General features: G+C 32.3%; 1 protein-coding gene across 2 annotated transcripts in view; it reads right to left on the bottom strand.

Moving 5' to 3' along the window:
- Positions 1-19,709, bottom strand: part of Atet (ABC transporter expressed in trachea) — a 98,182-nt gene that overhangs the window by 1,897 nt on the left and 76,576 nt on the right. The window contains exons 1-4 of one of the 2 annotated variants that reach the window (XM_088233023.1): positions 10,358-10,615; positions 4,807-5,106; positions 1,752-2,326; positions 555-749 (exon numbers count right to left, since the gene is read on the bottom strand). In XM_088233023.1, the coding sequence (XP_088089149.1) occupies positions 555-749; positions 1,752-2,326; positions 4,807-5,106; positions 10,358-10,410 (1,123 nt within the window). In that variant the 5' untranslated portion in view covers positions 10,411-10,615. Of the gene's footprint in view, positions 1-554; positions 750-1,751; positions 2,327-4,806; positions 5,107-10,357; positions 10,616-19,709 lie in introns of those variants that run through there. The other variant, XM_088233022.1, reaches the window with a different exon arrangement.

Genomic DNA, 19,709 nt, shown 5'->3' with positions numbered 1-19,709 from the left:
TTCGTAGAGAGTGGTTAATTTATGGATTTTTATTTTGTACATGCGACTACACTTTGCTTCATATATGGCCACACTGATGATTAAACGTCGAATGACTTAATAATATAAACAGTTTTATAATTGACATTATAAAACTGTTCAAAAAACAGAAAAAAACAAATACTGTACCAACCTAATTAAGTGTTTTGGGTAATTCTTTAGGTCGCAATAATGTTTTAAATTAAAATCATAATGTATGGTTCCATGTGTTTGTACTTATTTGACATTTAATCATCAGTGTGGCCATATATGAAGCAAAGTGTAGTCGCATGCAAAAAATAATAATCCACAAATTGACCACTCGACCCCAGTGAGAAGATTCAGATTAGTACCCCTGGTGCAATCATGTTTTAAAACTATGTTTTATAAGAATAAAAAATTGTGTAAGAACACAAAGACGAAACATTTTAATTTGTGCATATTCATGTGTGCAGAATAGCATTTTCTGTATTTGATATGATGGAATAATGCATATTTTTATAGTACATTTATGAAATAAAATACTAATCAATTACCGGAAACCGTTGATATTGTGGAACTACTATTTTTGCTGATGTTATCTCTGATGTTTGCCTGATTAGTGGAAGCCTGTTGTTGTTGCTGAGTGATACAGTTGTTGCTCGGCTGGTAATTATTGCATTTTCCATTATTTACTGCCGTCACTAGCTTGGTCACATTATCTCCGTGCTCTCCACAACACACCTCTATAACTGCAAAGGAAATATTATTAGAACATCATAATATGTATATTACAAATCAGGAAAACTAGATATACAATGCACCTTTGTTTTTATTTTTCTTACAAATGTCTAAAGTATCATTACATTGAATGAGAAAGTTTAGTGGTTTTTTTATTTTGTTTTATTTGGCCCGTGACGTTACTAGTTCTCTTCGGTGAGTTGTCATGACTGGTGAGTTGGCTTCCCGGAAACCGGAAATATAGCCAACGCTGTAGTTGATAAGCGAGAATTTGGGATGCAGTTCAAAGAAGTTCATTTATAATTTTTTCATACATTTTAGAAAAACTTTGCCACATAATTAAATGCTTAAATTTTTAGCGTAAGAAAACATTTTTAATATCCAACTTCCCTAGGCACTGAACTACCTCATTGTAAAGACACAGTTAACAGTTTTAATATGATAATCATAATCATTTCCTTTTCGAACCTAATGGTGCATAGGACATTGCATTGGTACACCAATCGCAGCGTACCTTGATCATTTTTGTTACACTATGAAATATTTTGGTGTGAAAACACCCTTTTAAATTATTGCAGATCAACCATGTCAGGAATCGAACCCGAGACCTCTCGCATGGTAGGCAAACTCGCTGACTATTACTATTATTATTTTAAAATAATAATGAATGATTCTTAAAAACTCTTCTATTGCATACATTTTGCCAAAAAAAATGGTAGATAATAATAGACAGCATAATGTTCTCACACTTATGGTAACACTTTCAAAACAGCCATACTGAAATTCAATTTTGTGATCTTGTGGGAACCAATCCAAGTTACTTGTATAGAATTTATTGTTGTCTGTATTATAATCAGTTGCAGATTATAGACCATATTTATTATTATTCAAGTACTTACCTATTTTTGGTTTGACAGGTAAATCAAGTGATAATCTGAATTCAAATTGTATGTAAAAGATTGTAATAATTTATTGTTGGAACAAACTTCACTGTGTTAATTGAAATAACTCACTGTAATCTGCTGGGTTGTGATAAGGCGGACAATGAAGTCCCATTGAAGACAGGAACGGCACCAGTCCGGATATACTGCCCTGGTAAACACACTGCCCTTCGGCCATAGTATATAAGTAGTCAAACATCTCAAACAATCTGGCGGAGGGCTGATGTATCGTGCAGATTATCGTCCTCCCACCGAGTGAGAGAGACTTAAGTAACCAGATGCACTGGAAACACGAAGAGCTATCCAGACCGGAAGTCGGCTCGTCAAAGAACATCACAGGAGGATTATTAACTAGCTCCAAGGCTATAGACAACCGCTTCCTTTGGCCACCCGATAAGTTTATTGTTCTCGTATTGCTGCACTCCACTAAACCGAGTGTCTGTATAATTTCACTAACAACGTTTTTCTTAGATTCTAGCGAGGTGTCCTTGCCAAGTTTGAGGTTGGCGGACACTGTCATAGCTTCTCTAACTGTGAGGTGAGGGAGGAGGCAGTCGTCCTGCATGATGTAACACGACAGCTTTCGGAACCGCCGGAGATTCCTTTCTTTTCCATTGATGAGAACAGATCCAGTCAGGTTGGCAGTCCTTAAAGGGAAACAAATATACAATTATACTTTTTTTGAAGATTCTCACCGTTTCAACATGACAGAACTCATTTTAAAAAAGATAGTACATAATACAGTAAAACTCCAATTATTCGGATTGATGAGTGCCAGATTTTCTTGCTTTTGAAATAATACAGCAAATTCAAATCATATAAAAAACTTATTTAAACATAGGTAAAGTTAATTAAACAATTAAATTCAAATTAAAAACTTCTCATTAATTCTTTATTTCCTGATAACGATCTGGATATTTGGCATTATTATTTATTTATTTACTTTACAGAAACAAACAGTCAACAATGATATAATAACATAAAAAAGATAAGGTTTAAAGACAAACCAGGGATGTTTCTAAATAAAAATCATACATAATAAGTTGTGGTACAACAAAAGGGTGTGTTTGTAATTGTATGAGAGTAAGTGTAAAGGTGTGGTTGTGTATTTGTGGTTGCGTAAGTGTTCAGGTGTGTGTAAGCATGAGCATCATTAAATAGCAAGTGGGAGCATATCGCAGCCAGAAAGAATGAGTCTTAATTTATTTTTAAATAAATTAAGGGGCATGTTAAATATATCGATAGATAAAATAAAAGCATTATAGTTTGAGCAAGAACCCATTCCTTTCCATCCATTTTGTTCAGCAGATTGGCTGTAAGTGTAAAGCGTTATTTTGTTTTTATAATCTAGTTACTGCGTATAAACGTGTTGCATAAAGTCTTCAATGTATTTGGTTTTTAAAAGGGTTGACTGGAGTTTGAATGAACAAAGTTCTACTGTATCTTCATATATATTTTGTTGACACATTACAAGTCCAATTGACTTTTTCTGTAGGAGTTAATATTTTTGTTTAGTATTTTAGCTTGCCTTTCAGTCTGCCTTATAGGGCCAAGCAAGTGATATGCTAATTATTGGTATTATAAAAAACATTTTTAAATTTGTAATTTTGAATTCCCGCAAAAACGGTCATTCGATTGGCCACGCCCCTAATACGTCACGATTCATGTTTATTTGTTCCTGCCCATTCACATTTGTTTGGAACATTGTCACGAATCTTGACGTCACATTTACGAGTACCAACGCTAGACATGTTGCGTTTTTCTAGCAACGTAATTTTATTAAATTTGTTTTTTATATTTATGTATGAAAATATTTTTCCAAAATACTTATCCATATTAATTTTGAAAATACAATTAATTATTCTAAATCGATTTCATATATTTTTATCGGTATTTGTAATATGTGATATTTCCCATTTAGTAGATTACCTACCTATATTGATTTTTTATCAATTTTCAATAATAATTGATTTGAATATTTTTAATTTCTGTTTCTTAATTTTTTTTTTCAAGTCCAAAATATTTGGAGAGACATTATTGAAAAAGTTAGAGATTAATAAATTTTATGGGTAATTGGTAAATTGAAAGTAATTTATATGTAACAATAAAACCACCAAGTAAACTTATACTTTTCACAAATGTTTTGAATAATTTTATGTAATTTCCATAGAATTAAGAAAAGTCCAGAAAAAACGTAGAATCGTATTTGAATACATCGGACTGTGTCCAATAATTCCCCCACTATCCCCTACTTTCGCCGCGCGCATTCGTGAGGTAGCAGCGTAATGTTGCTTGATGGGAAAAAATCATAGCACAAATGTAAGGTAAAAAAAAGCAATCTGTTAATTTCTCTAAAATTTTATTGTGCACGCGGAAATATTGATTGACACAACAGAGTAGATAAGTAAAGGGTCATTTAATAAGAGTAATTGAATTAATGAACTTTAAACTTAAAATATAAAACAAATTTTATTTGCCATAAAATGGATATTTTTATATCATGAAAAATAATATTTGACGTTTTGAAAATAATGTCGGTCAAGTGTCCACCACAGAGTTGTTTAATCCGAGATCCAATTTTCAATTATTCTCTCATTAGATGAGAAAAGTAGGAAAAACAAATTTACTACCCTGGCAACACTAACGAAATTTCCATTTTGTTTCTTCGACAATCTGACAGATGGAAAAATAATTCAATTTTTAAGTAATGCATTTGTTATATACACATTCATTTGCTAATTACACATGAAATGTGATCCCATCCCGTTTCTTTAAGATCATAGCAGTATTTCTACATTTTAAAAGGACACAACACGGCATAGTTGAATTCAAATCAGGAAAAAGAAAAAACACCAAAAACAAAGAAACTAAAGGGTCAAAACGTAAACCCACTCATTTATGAGTTGTTGAGTCACCTTCTGTTTGATGTGCGTATGCGGTTCTGGACTATTCTTAATTCTATGAGTAAATACATATAATTGGATGGCAGACTCTCTAAAGCATTTTCTTTTATTTCAAGTATAAGAATTATAACCCGTACATCTGTTTGAATTCTATTAAAAAAATATATTTATGGGAAACAGAACATCCTTTAAAATACATGACAGCATCGATAGATGATAGGTACCTGTATCCCGCCAGAATGTTCATGAGCGTGCTCTTCCCGGCGCCCGACGGCCCCAAGATGGCGGTGAGCGAGCCCGCCCTGACGGTGCCGTTGACGCACTTGAGGATGGTCTTGTAGCCGCGCTTGCGGCCCTCGGACACCGAGTAGGACAGGTCGCAGAAGCGGATGTCCACGGGCGGGCGCGACGGCAGCTGCGTGAGCGTCGTCCTCATCCTCGTCCTGCCGTCGTCGTTGGGGACCTTGGGGATGAGCACCCCGGACACGCCCGTGCCGCCATTGCTGAGGTTGGTCTGCGAACCGCTGCGAACAAAATAATAAAAACAATTTAAAACGTTTTCAGCCGTTGACTAGAAGGTGAAATAGTTCATTTAATTTTACATTCATAATAAATTGTGACCGGTTTCAAAGCTAAACTAGCTTATTTCTCAAGGTTTACCTTACTTAAATTAAATATACCCTATATATACATATATATATTTGACAAAAGCTGTGTTCGTTTTTTTTATTTTTTTCATAAATTGTCAAGAAACTTTTCCAGGCAATTCGATGCTTTTATTTACCGCGTGTAAGAAAACATTTTTTTGTGCAATTTTCTTAGAACAGTTTTCCCTAGTGAAGAGAACCTTAAATTAATTTTGTTTATGAATTATAGTAAATAAAAAAATATTCAAATATTCTTTGTTATTTTCACAGATTTATGCAAATGAGTTTTTACTTAAAATTAGTATTTGAAGCGCCAACTTTGTGAGCTGCCTTGCCGTATTCAACAATTTACTTACATGATACAAATATATTCGACTTTGCTTAGTTAAATAGGTTTCTTTCTTAGCTTTGCAGTATGCTTGTCCTTGAATATAAATAGATGGCGAAGTTTTTTAGGCACAGACAAAATGATATAATATCAATGTTTCTTATTTTTCATTCAATTCAATTTTTAATTCAATTCAATTCATTTATTTGAAATACAACATAGACATTACACACATATATTCAATACGTATATATTATAAAAAAGAAGAAAAAAAATACACGAAAGAGACTCATGTCAAAGTAGTAGGAGAATCCTGCTCCGGAAAACCCCTTCGAATATATTGAACAGATCAATATCCAAAGCGACGTTGTTCAGCATAGCGGTAGCCCTTCCAATAGGCATAACCATTTATTTATTTATTTAATTTTTTCACCACAACAGGCCAGGAGGCTCGATTACAGTGGTGAATTACATCACAGAACACCCAGGCTTGAGAAAAATTACATTTAATTTTTGTGTTCTCACCGGGAATCGAACCCGGAACCTTCCGTCTGTGAGTCAAGCGTCTTGACCACTACACCACGGAGGCCACCGAGGCAGGTTGGTCCTGAATATCGGAATATGAAACAATCTATGCTGACGCTGTCTTCGGTAATTATCAGGAACATACAAACCAATGCTCATCATAATCTTAGAATTCTTAGAATTATCGATCATACCGCGCAACAATCGATAAAAATGTGTAGTCACATACACATTCCTTCTAGTCTATAAACTGTTGTAGCCAAGCATACCCTGGAGAAACTCGGTCGGGTAGAGCCAAGGTCGTCCGCCTCGCGGAGTAATGGTCAGCGCGTTTGCTTACCATTAGTAATCTAGTTTCAATAGGTAAATGTTATCAACTAACAAATATCTACATTTAGTAAATGGGGTCAAGAATTCCAACCGTCCATGCGCTCAGTAGCTGCAAGACTTATTGTAATCTAACTTCTATTTTTATAAATTTGTTTTTTATTTCATTTTTCAAATTATCACTTAAACTCTAAACTTCATTGTCAAATAAAAATATATAAATAGGGGCTTAATTTCTTACTGTACATGCGCTCTGTAGCTGCAAGACGTGTAATCTAGCTTCTATATATAATAATTTTAATAAATCATAATTGGAGACAAGGAACTAGAATCCCAATCGTCCATGCGCTCTGTAGCTGCAAGACGTGCTGGGATATTATATACTGTACAGCGCCCTTGAGGTGATTTTCACAAAAATAGCGCTATAAATATAAATGATCCAAATATATGTACATATATATATATATGACTGACACGAAATATTTGTTTAAAAAGGGTGTGTTATGTAACAAAAATGGTCAAGATATGCTGCGATTGGTGTACCAATGCAGTGCCCTATGCATCATTAAATGCATAAAAAGAATAGTGACGACGACTTATTATTTGGTTTTTTTTCATTCTGTGCGATTTACATAGAAATTTGTAGAAATCTTTAAAAGGCAAGATGAAATACCAACTTACTAAATAAAGGCTTATGAAAAATGACTCCATATTCAGAAATTACCACTTACAGAAACAGTATACCGGGAAACTCGAAATTGTTTATTAACTTGGTATAAAGTTAAGCCTAGGCATAGTAGTAAAATACGGATAGCAATGCCATCCTTATTATGGTGGTAGAATAAGGATGGTATTTTTATCCTTATTCTACTACTGTGCTTGGGCGTAAATTTATAACAGGTTTATAAGTAATGCCCTAAATCTAATATCACCTTATACAGCCTGTTAAAAAAATATATGAAGAGCGCAAAAAAAACATATCCAAGAATTTAATCATTAAATTAAGAAAAATATCAAAATATTTATATCAGTTAAAATATATTCTAAAAATACATTCTTCCAAATGATTACTGGGACTGAGTGAAAAAGACGACAGATTAATTATTCTGCAAAATTCATTAAATCTCCCTCAAAATGGACTTTCTGAAACGATACATATTTTCCAATGAACAATCCGGCCATCCGTGCACTTTTTGTAAGCATACTCCGGAATTCGGAGCTTTCGAGCTTTACAAAACCTTTGAATTGATGTCAAGTAAGAACTCAAATCAAGTTTTACGAGTCAAGATACGATCCTAATACATACTTGACATTTCGTACATAAGGGTTATTGAGAATGTAACAAGGTTGTTTTTTTAGCTTTTCCGAGATAAAAAATCTTGACATAATTAATTACAACAATAACTAATGAACCATAAATTCCATCTGTTTATACGAAAAATTTAATGTATTTATGCTAACGTATACACATGCATGTAGCTATGTGTAAATCGTAATATGTATGTGAGATTTAGAAATTTAATATGGAGGTATCATATATTTTATTACTTTTCTAACGATGTTCCCTGTTTTATTTATTTATTAAGTATTTTTTTGATAAAAACATAAATTATAAAGTTATAATGTATTCATTACTGGGAAATCCGTGCCGCGGAAAACATTCTACAAGTTTTTTGTCAATGTGCTTTTTTATTTTATTTTCATACATATATGTATGTAGATACAACAGAAATTCAGTTCAAACTATATATTTTTTAAATTTACGTGCTTTTAGTCAAAGAACTATTTAATACAAGAAAATTCAGTGAACAAAAAATATATTTTTTGTTTATTTTTAAATTTTTATTAAAAATGAACAAAAAATATTTTTTTTGTTTATTTTTAAATTTCTATTTTAAAAAAAAAAACATTTTTTATTACACAATATATCGCATTATTTATAAAAACCGAAAAATCCCACAAAGGCATTAGCCTGTTCGTAGGTATACTTAATCTAAAATACATTATGTTATTTATGGTGTAGATGCATATATATATATTTTTTTTATAAAATGTTTTTACATGAAATAAAAATTGAAAGTTATAAATTGAAAAAAACTACATACATTTAAAATGCTCTTTGACAAATGACAGTGTTTTTTAAATTTCATTACTACTTATTCTTTAAAATTCCGCAAATAAAATATATTTTATACAATTTTAAAGTTTTCAGATAAATACATATATATGTTTTTAAGATTTGATAAAAATATGCCATGAAATTCAGTGAATAAAGATCACTACGTACGTTTTTTAAGTTCTGAGTTTAATAGTTATAACACAAATCTTTTAGTTTTTTATATTTACTGTGATTTACTTTAATTATATTTAACCATATCTATGAACTATGCTTTCCTTTTACTATATTCTATTATATCTGTTATTTTTTTTTTTTAAATTACAAATTGTCCACGGCCGTTAAAAATAAATAAATAACGATTTAATTTATTTCATTTAATTTTAATTTTGTTTATTCAGAAAAACCACAGCAATACAAAAAAATATACACAACATTATAAAAAAAAACATAAAATAAAGCCAAATCAGTTTTCCACATAAATACAATTATAAAAATCCAGTTCAGTTAGATATAATTCGTAGAAGTGCATGTGTGCGAGTTTTTTTTTGTGTGAGGATGCGTGTGTAAAAAAGTGGAGTGTGGTTTTGGTAGGTATGTGAATATGTGTGTGATTGTATATGGGTGTGAGGGTAGGTTTAGGGATAGGGTGAGTGTGTGTTTGATATGAGTGAATATTAACAACTTAAATTTATAATGTAAAAATATATTATTTTTACAAAGAAACATATTTTTTTTCATATAATAGTTTTTTAATTTTGGTTTTAAAAGTGAGTTTACTGCAGTTAAATATGTCTATGTTATTGAAAAATAAATTATAATTACGCGTCAAGCGAATCAGAGGAGAGTTCTGTGCATAGTTAGTGCGATATGTAGGTACATGGAAAAAAGACAGATTCGTGTGACGGGTGCGGTAGCCAGGTACGTTAAGGGCCAACTCAGAAACCAGAACAGGACTATCAAGACGTCCGTTAAGAATATCATGTAAAATCCCCATATCTAATACCAAACGACGATCCTCAGGACTAAGTATATTATGTTTATGACAAGAAATTTTATAGTTAAGGTTGGTAAATCTGGATCTCCAATTGAGATGTCTCAAAAATGTTTTTCTGAATATTTTCAAGCCTTACCTTGTGTATGGAATACTGGGGAGACCACACATATGAGGCATATTCAAGGAGACTGCGAACGTAAGCGAAATAAATCAATTTGATACTACGAATATCATTAAAAACTTGGCAAGTGCGGATAACAAAACCTAAGTTTCTGTGTGCCCGGTTCACTATATTTTCGATGTGGTTTTCATACGTAAGTTTTTTATCTAGAACCACACCAAGATCACGAACACTTTCAACTCGTTGTACAGCTTGATTACTTAAAAAATATTGATATAAACGATAAATCATCATCATCATTATTCCCTATCCGCACCTAATGGTGCATAGGGCAATGCATTGGTACACCAATCGCAGCGTGTCTTGATCATTTTTGTTACATGAAGGTAAGATGATCAGTCTTTCGCTTCAGGGACTATGAAATATTCTAGTGTGAAATTACCCCTTTAAATAAATATTTCATATCAACCATGTCGGGAATCGAATCCGAGACGTCTTGCACGGCAGGCTAACGCGCTGACCATTACACCACAAGGCCGACTATGACCAACGATAAATACATGATATTAAAAAAGTAAAATTATAATATTTTAAGGATTTTCTAAAATCAAATTAAATAATACCGTCAAGATTATAAAAAGTTCAATTTAAAAAATCTATATTCGTAATTTATCCGGAATTAAAAATAATCTTTAAAATTAATTTAATGCATACCTTTTAATCAAATTTTCCAACTTATTTTCCATGCTTGCTAATTTACTATTCATGGTCTCACGCACTAAAATCTCGATTTTACACAGCTTATCGTCACTTATATTCGGTGCACCAATTTTCTGTTTTCATTTGATATTATTATTTCACTAATCAGAGTGTTTTCAATTAACCACATTACTTGAGCACATTTTGTCACACAATAAAAAAATATTTACAATAAAAATACCAATTCAATGATAATTTCTTTCGCCGATGTTTCGTGGGAGACGTTTCGGAAGAAACTAATAACCTAACAAGTGGGAAGCCGAGAAGTGACAACGAAACCGACTCACAATGTTTTAATAGAACATATTATGTGTATATAAATGCTAGCTTACATACACAACACACCAGTGGCGAACTGTGACCTTTTTAAGAGGTAAGCTATTTAATTTTTTCTTAATTTGTGCCTGCATGTACATACATGCATATAAGTAACAAGGTATAAATATAAACGGCTTCCCTTTCTATGGTTTTATGTGAAAACAACATCATTTCTCCCCTTCACCTGCTGACAATAAAAGACGGAATACCTTCTTATTTGTAATTAAAATAATTATTACCAATAATCCACCAATTAAGCTAAAACAGCAATTAATAATTTCGCGAAATATGTATGTATATTCTCCATTATTTAAATACAGTTCTTAAAAGCACAAGTTAAAAAAAATAAAAAAATATTCATAATTCTTTTTTGTGTAGCACTGACTGAAAACATGGTATATTTTTTTGAAATTTATATTTTACACTGAAAATATTTACTGATTTAAAATAAAATAAACACATGATTGTAAGACGTCACTTTCTATTACGTACACACAATTTTTTTTCTTTTAAGTCATGGAAAACATTAATATATATTTTTTTCTGTAGAAACTTGAAAAAAAAACAATGAAATTTATTAGACATACGTATTCGCAATAATATTGGAACAAAAATGTTACACCGCCACGTGACTGTCACTGTCACCGTCCGCTTCGTTTCCTTCTAAAAATGAATAATGCCAAAAATTGACGCAGCACCTTATGAAGCGCCACTAAGACGGGCGGACGAAAGAACTGGTATCATATGTCAACAGAATAATATCAAAGGAGAATGGTCCCTAGGAAATAATGTTCGAAATGCTATTATCCAAATAGAAAAGCTTCAAATAATATCTGTAATTTGCGATTGAGCTCAGGAAGGAAAATATACCAATTGGGTTTTGAGATGTTAAAATACAGCATACATTTTGTATGAAGAAATAAGCTGCAGTAATCGGCCCGTTTCTTTTCCCCATTGGGAACGGGCTGGGTGCTGAGTGCGCTTTTAAATGTTTATATTTATTTTTGAGGATGATATAAACGGTGTCGTTCATTTATAATAAATGTAAATTTATTAATTTATTTTCCCATGGTAAAAACGTCCAAAAACATCATTATTAATTAGCTAAATATAATGGTAAGCTGCGCATAGTCGATTATATGGACGATTCGCCCCTGCAACACACGTGCCTATATCATGATGCTAAATAAATGTCAAGTATTAAAACAAATCTGGAGCCTTACTATAAACCGAATCAGTCGAATAAAAATGTTTGAGATCGTTGAAACAAACGATCGTTAAAATTTTGTGCGATTATACATTTTTCGGGTTTCGTTTTCGTGCAACCGAAAAACAATATCTACCGGCAAATACAATTATAATTAGAATGCATTATGCAAGCATTCGTACTTTTAGTTTAGTTTTCTTTATATTTATGTGATTGTAATACTATTCGAAAAGCATAATAAAATAGTATGTGTTCGAAATCGCCATGATAGAACAACGACGAATGTGACAGTGGCTTTCTTTTATATTTGATCTTGAAAAGGCTTTGTATTCCAGATTTTGTACTTATCGAGTAGTGACATATGTCAAAAAAAATTGAAACCGCTCTCTTGTGAAGTTAAGGAGAATCACATGCGTCATTGTTCTACAATTATGACGGAATATAAATCAAATGAAGTTTTTTTTTCAAAAATGTAATTGATTGACATTCATGTCAGGATTGAACTCATATGGTTATTGGCAATTGACCCTCCGAGCTTGGACTTAAAATGAACCGAATTAATGCCAACATTACTCGATAGTTGGTGACACTCTACCGTGTGCGTGGGCTGCCAATTTGTACGAATTATTAAGTTATTTAATACGCATGCATTCGCGTTTATCGCATTATGCACTCGTATATACGTGATTGTTCATGCATTGAAAAACAATACGATACGGAAAGTACACCTTTGTAAATGTCAGTGGTATGACGATGCGGGGTCAATGTAAATGTCAAGCAATTAAATGCCAAATCACTTCACAAAAAATATATTGGTACTACCCACGCACAATTTTGCAAATATTTATTTAGATAAATTAAACAAAAGTTTTACTTTCACTAAGAACACGAAATTTAGATATTATTTTAATACCGTAAATAAAATGATGTTTACACTATCAATATGTTTCTTTTTTGGGTGATACCGTGTGCGTTGGATTTGGTCCGACGTTTTGGCTACCATTGCAGGAGCCATCTTCTTATGTAGAAAAAAAGTATGTGTTTAAGTACTGGTAATTTGTACCGTGTCGCAGTCGGCAGTAGGCACATTCCTTTTCATTTTTGTAGCATGTAGTGCTAGGAACCATGTTGAGTTTAATTTAAGCCCATCGTCTTTGTTTATGTTATTCGGGTGTATGTGTATTTCAATTGCCTCTTTTATGAAACGTCGGAACAAATCCAACACACACGGTATCACCCAAAAAAAGAAACATATTGATAACAGTGACCGTAAATGTCTTCGCACAATAATTAGTTTCAATTATATTTTACCCAATTAAATAAAAATTAACTGCATTCAAATACAAAAAACGGAACCACCTGTTTTCAAGAAAACTAACCAATTAAGTCAAGCTTATTAATTAAATTATCTAACAAAAAAAACTTAATCATCATAAAATTCCTTCTTCTTCTTTTCTACATTGTCCTAAGTAGAGCTGTGAACATCAACAGTTGCACCCGGGAGACCCTATCGCCAGCCAGCACTCTCCCCTCCTCCCACGTAGGTTCTTCTGAGGCATGGGTAGCACGTGTCCAAGCCAGGTCCACAGCCGCATCCTCAAGACTCGTCATAGGAGGCTGCTGCATTCGTTCTCAGACTTCAATGTTAGTTGTAAAATCGAACCACCTTATGCCTAATATTCTCCTCAAGCACTAACTCTAAAAACTCAGAAGTTGGTTCTGAGCTTTGGTAAGTTGCCAAGATTTGCACCCATATAGGAGTACTGGCACTATACGAGAGTTGAATAATTAGCATTTCGTTTTGACTGAGTATAGACTAGAGTTCCAGACAACACGCATCATGTTAAAAGTTGCTCCAGCAATTCCTAGACGGGTTGCGAGCTCTTTGTGCATGCTTCCATCCTCAGTTATGTGAACTCCCAAGTATTTAAAGCTGTTAACTTTTTCGATCCTCTGTCCGTTATTATAGGAAGGCTGATCAGGGTCAGGACAGGATTTGTTGCACATTATTCTGAGTCTTTTTCGTATTTTCTTGCAGTTTATCAATAATTTCCTGTTTCAAAGAATCTGTCATCGGTCAGTGATGCGATGTTATTTCGGAGACCTTTCCGGGCTATGAAGTTATGCATCTGATGGAACCATCAATCATCCTGATGATCCATGGCTTTAGGTAGAACACTCTAGATTTTTTAAGCAACCGGCCAAAATGACATTCCAAAACCCCGACTTCAACGCGTCACCATTTTTCATTTATGCAAGATATTTTTTCACATCAGTAATTCAGTTATTTTTTTCATTAGGAATAGCTTAATAGTATTTTAAATGAATTTCCGAATAAGGTAGTAAATTTAACTTCAATAATAAATGTGTGTTGTTACTGTAATTAAATTCGTATGCTGTAAGGACCGGTGTATTTATTTTAAATATTTAGTAATTTATTTATTTTCCCGAAAGAAGCAAAAATGTTTTTTTCGTGAGATATTTTTTATACCTCTCCAGTATCTCATCATCATCATTCCCTCTCCATCGCTAATGGTGCATAGGGCACTGCATTGGTACACCAATCGCAGCGTATCTTGATCATTTTTGTTACATGAAGGTAAGATGATCAATCTTAAGCTTCAGTTACCAGTCTAGGAAGTATAAAATATCCTAGTGTAAAAACACCCTTTTCAATAAATATTTCATACCAACCATGTCGAAAATCCAACCCGAGACCTCTTGCATGGTAGGCAAACGGGCTGACCATTACACCCGAGGCAGACATCAGTATCTACTTAATGAAACAACTCTAGGGTAATTCAAATAATTGTTTTTGTGCTAAAATATTAAAGATTAGGCATAGTAAAAATCTGTAACAAAATATACCTCACATCTGCACGACTAAAACGTAATTAATAGTTAAAATAACACAATTATAAAGGATTAACGTCCGCGGTATATTTTTTTTTTATATGTGTTTAAGTGAGTGTTGCTAGTAAATTGTTATTGTTTAAAAAAAAAATAATAATATAGGTACGCGCACGAAAGGGGAAACTTTATAACCGTTTTACAAAATGGCCGTTAAAAATATTATTAAGTATTCATTTTATTTTCTACTAGGAAATTTCCCGAGTAGTTAATTGGAGGTAATTATTTTACAAAGCACAAAGGGCAGCGATTTGATTGTATTTCCACTCTAACACGCGATAATTATATTATTACGTTGCGTTGATATTATAAACAGAAGATGTAATCGCTTTCAAGAATATTTTCCCGGTAAAGCGAAAGGCTTGTTCCGCTGTTGGATTTCCGCGAGATTACGGTATAAGTTATTCAAGAAAAGTTCCCGGAGAAAGAGAAAATAAACATCTCGCAATATCGCGACGGCTTTAGTTTTATTTTAGGTAGGGTCTATTTGGATTTGCTTTTAAAACAAGAAAATTGTTATCCGAGACAAAAAAAAACTAATTTAGTTATCAATATACATGTATATTTTGCATCCATTTAGTCAATGAGGAGCTTCAGCCCTACGGGAAATTGGATACAAAAAATGTTTTCTTACGCGGGGTGAAAATTAGAGCATTAAATTGTACTACAAAGTTTCTTGAAAATGTACAGAAAAAATAATAAAAAATACTTTGATAAAAACGCACTACTTTAAATGACGTCACTGGTTCATGTGAATCAACCTATGATCTGAGAGCTATGGAAGATTTCCGGTCTGCTTGTCGCTTCTGGACCAATAGGAAGAACTGAATGAGAATAAGCGGAAATGAACCTCTGACGTTACACGCGGAGTTATTTCAGAAATACAAAACTTTGAAAAATCGTAGCGCCGATAATACGATATATAAAAATTTAAAAAAATAATTTTTGACAGTCTATTAACAAGTAGTTTTTTTTTTTAAAAATCACCGAACTTCCTCATTAGAAAAAAAGTATTTATTTATTTTTCACCAAGTTGGGTGGGAAAGAAACAATAATTAAACTAAGTTGACAATATCTAGTGACAATAATCAAACAAAGTAGACATCTTCAAGACCGGTCCGGTCACCAGGTCAAAAATATTTTGAAACATGCCCTAAATACATGTTTAACAAAATTATACTTTTGAAATTTATCATTAGAAATAAAAACACTTTTTTACCTATTTGGCCTGATCTAGTCTTTAATCCGAGCTCCACCTACCTCCATTATCTACGTTTTGTTAGCAATTTTATAATGAAAGCACTTACTGATTGTCCTAATGGACAATGTTAGGAGGTTGTACACTTTAATCGAGAAGTATACCAATCCTCTTTGACCGAAAGTCTCGTTAATTTCAATTGTTTTGTACGAGTATTTTTTAAATTTAATTTCGTTCAATGCTTAATAAAGTCTGATTATCTAATGCAATATTTACTTATATATTTATTCTAACATTATTTTTCACTATTGTACACTAACTGTCCTAATTTATATTAAACTAGCGGACCCGACAGACGTTGTCCTGTCCGAACATTGGCTTGACTGCTATTAGCTGGTTCAGCAAACGCAAAATCACGAAAAATTTGGATTTTCGCATTATCGCAGCGCCACCTACCGGGTCTAATTGTGAATCTAAACCATCCAAGGACCCACTTAGGAACACAAAAAAAAATACATTAAAGTCGGTCTCGCCGTTTAGGAGTTTAGTGACATACACGCGAACAGAAGAATTGTTTGTTTGACCAGATTAATAAATAAAAAAAGAACGTACTCTAATTATTTTTGCCTTTTTTGAGCTGTTTACATATTAGTATTAATAATTATTTTTTCGTTTTATCTCCTCATGTAATTGGCTAAGAGTCCTTGTCGTGCTCAAATCAAAATCGTGCAAAAATTACTGCTCAAGTGCCATAATAAAGGAATAAAATACGGGAATACGTGTTAATGAAGAAAAGTCAGACCAGGTTTTGCCCTAAGCCTTCTAAAATTATAACAAAAGAAATGAAAATAAAAATATCTGATTGTGTCGTGAAAGCGTGCAAAAACTGTCCGGGTTAAAGGAAAAAGACTTGTCATTGATAAGTAGGTACCTAAGTACTTGTTTATGGTTAAATTTCAAAACATATAATAATTCATTTTCAGACACATAATTCTTTTTGAAAATGTCAAACTTTGTTCTCCTCACCAACAGGGGTGCACTCGATTCATGAATGCGATTTGCAAAAATGTATCAAATGTCAGTTAATATTATTTTAGTATTACCAAAAATCCAGTAAAAATAAATAAATGGGAAAAAACTATATGGAATTTAAGGAAAGAATCTTATTGGGATCAATAAAAAGCAAATGTTGTTTGTAAACATTCAAAAACGAAATTTTTTTAAACACAAAAAACAACATCCTTTACATGCATTCTCTTCGAATGCAACCCTGGTAGGTCGACGAAAAAAAGATTTATGCTCCTAACTTTTTTTTACACATAAGATTGAATTTTATCTACGAACACGCGCAGCGCAAATACCTACATTTCGCTGAAAACCGCACGTAAATCGGTTAAACCGTTTAGGAGTTCAGTGTCATCACTCGTACAGAAAAATTACATAATATAAAGATGCTACAGTTCTTTTATAAGTACATTACGTAATATTCACTACTTATTTTATATTCAAAGTAGTATTCGTACATATGTATTTACTTTTTATATTTAATTTGAAATAGATAAACACTCATCTAATTTTTTATGTTTTTCGGTATTTCTTCAAACTTTATTCCCTTGTACAAAAGGCAGTTCTGGGACATTGCTTTTGATTTATTTTAAGTATTATATTTTTAGATCCTCTTGTTGAATAGTTATGAAAGAAATCATTCTTTTTCAGTTTGTTTTGGAAATACCTCGGCACTCTTTCTGAAATAATATTGTTTAATTCATTTGTAAACAGAAGTGTAAAAAACCTTATATCAACAGCAATGTTTTGGTTTACTCAAAAACATTAAGTTAAAAATCATTTGATCAAAAATTAGTTCATATTAATTTGTATCCGTTTGTTGTTAGAAATAAATTGTAGCAGGAGGTCTGTATGCCAAGATAGAGTGTTATGGCGTTCTATCCTCTCTGCCTACCCCTACGGGGAAACGGCGTGATGGTTTGTTGTTGTTGTTGTTATACAATTAAATTAACCCTGTGCCTTTTTACTACCCAATACCAACGTTTAGATTAAGGGTAGAAACGCCTAAGCGAGCAACAAAATAGTATTTAGCTCACTACAGTTATGTTGATTTCAGAAACTAATTTTATCACTTGAAAACATGCCCAAAAACGTACATTAAAAAAGGTGATAAAGGTATTAAAAGAGTTAATTTCTTAAATAACCAGGCATAAAAGGACGGCTTAAGAATAAAGGTTTCTCATATAGTTTTCAGAGAAAGCTTTATTTAAGATTGAGTTTTAGTTGAACAATAGAAAATGGTTTAATGAAGCTATTGTTTGAAATCTTATTCAGTTTGATTGGTGAAATGGAGATAATTCGTTTCGAGTTTCGGCTACCAGAATGCCAAAATCACTAAATGAATCAATATTCCAATCCATTATATCAAAATTGATCTTACTAAAAACGTCTCATCGTCTAAGATCGAAAAAACAACTTTACTGCTCCACATATTTTTAAGTGGTTAGCGGCTTATTTGAAAATTCTAAAAGAAAGAATAATATTGATGATAACAACGACTAAGTTGAGGGGTGTAAATTAAAGTTTTATTTTGAATAATAGCAATAACAGATGGTTACTGGAAGAAAAACAATAATTACATTAATAACCACGATGGAATAAATTTGATGTGAAATAGGTAGCTTATGGACAATATTTCCAAAAATACGTATTCTTAATATTTACACCAACCGCTTGAATTCGATGTCAAAAGAATTGATTCTAAATTCCAAGAGCCGTAAAGAACGAGATTTTATTATAAAACAATAATATTGAATATTGAAATCAGAAACTCACGATTCATACCAAAAATTCTATATGGATCTCAAAACATGGAATATCGACTTTATAATATGTAAAACGAATAATAACTAGTAATCAGAAACAACATGTTATGTTGATTGTTCTTTGATGTTAAAACCATTCATCGATTACCAAGAAATATACTTATCAAGGATAATTCATAAACAAATTGATTATTCAGTCAAAACGTGGTCTAAATACTGTAGAGGGGGCTTATTTTATTATACTCGAGAATGGTTTTTAAGTTTTCGTGATCTATTTGACAATTTTCATTCACATGACAAGAATATTCTTGTCATTGTAAGATCATAATCACTTTATATAGCTGAAAACGAAGAGAAATATCAAAACAACATTTTTACAAACAGCCATTGAACAATTTCAACCGGTTAGCTGCCATACGGCTACTTGCAACACCAGGTGCCAGGTCTGCCAATGCAGCAACGCAACACGTCGCTAGCAGCTGCAAACCTAAATTAAATTCAATGTATTTATTTAAAAATAACATTTACATTACACACTAAAATTAAACTCTCTTCGTCCAGCGCTGGTTTCGGTTGTCTCAATATGACATAGTTAAAAACTTTTAACATACCTATTTGTATTTTTGGAACCATAAGATGCACTTTTTTACTCTAAAACTTCAACTAAAATTTGAGTTGCGTCCTATGGTCCGATGCGTCTTATCGTTCAAACCTTTTTTTTCCTCTAAAAATTGATAGATATATTTTGAGTTGCATATTATGGTCCGATGCGTCTTATCGTTTTAAAAATACAGTAACGTAAATTAAATTCATATATCAAGGTTAAGTTCAGCCAGTATTGTC

Source organism: Micrasema longulum, unplaced genomic scaffold, assembly GCF_059751315.1.
Source record: "Micrasema longulum isolate JH-2025_06_02 unplaced genomic scaffold, ASM5975131v1 h1tg001050l, whole genome shotgun sequence".
Classification (NCBI taxonomy): domain Eukaryota; kingdom Metazoa; phylum Arthropoda; class Insecta; order Trichoptera; family Brachycentridae; genus Micrasema; species Micrasema longulum.
Note: the sequence above shows the minus strand (reverse complement) of the source record. Positions and strands in the feature narration are given on the sequence as shown.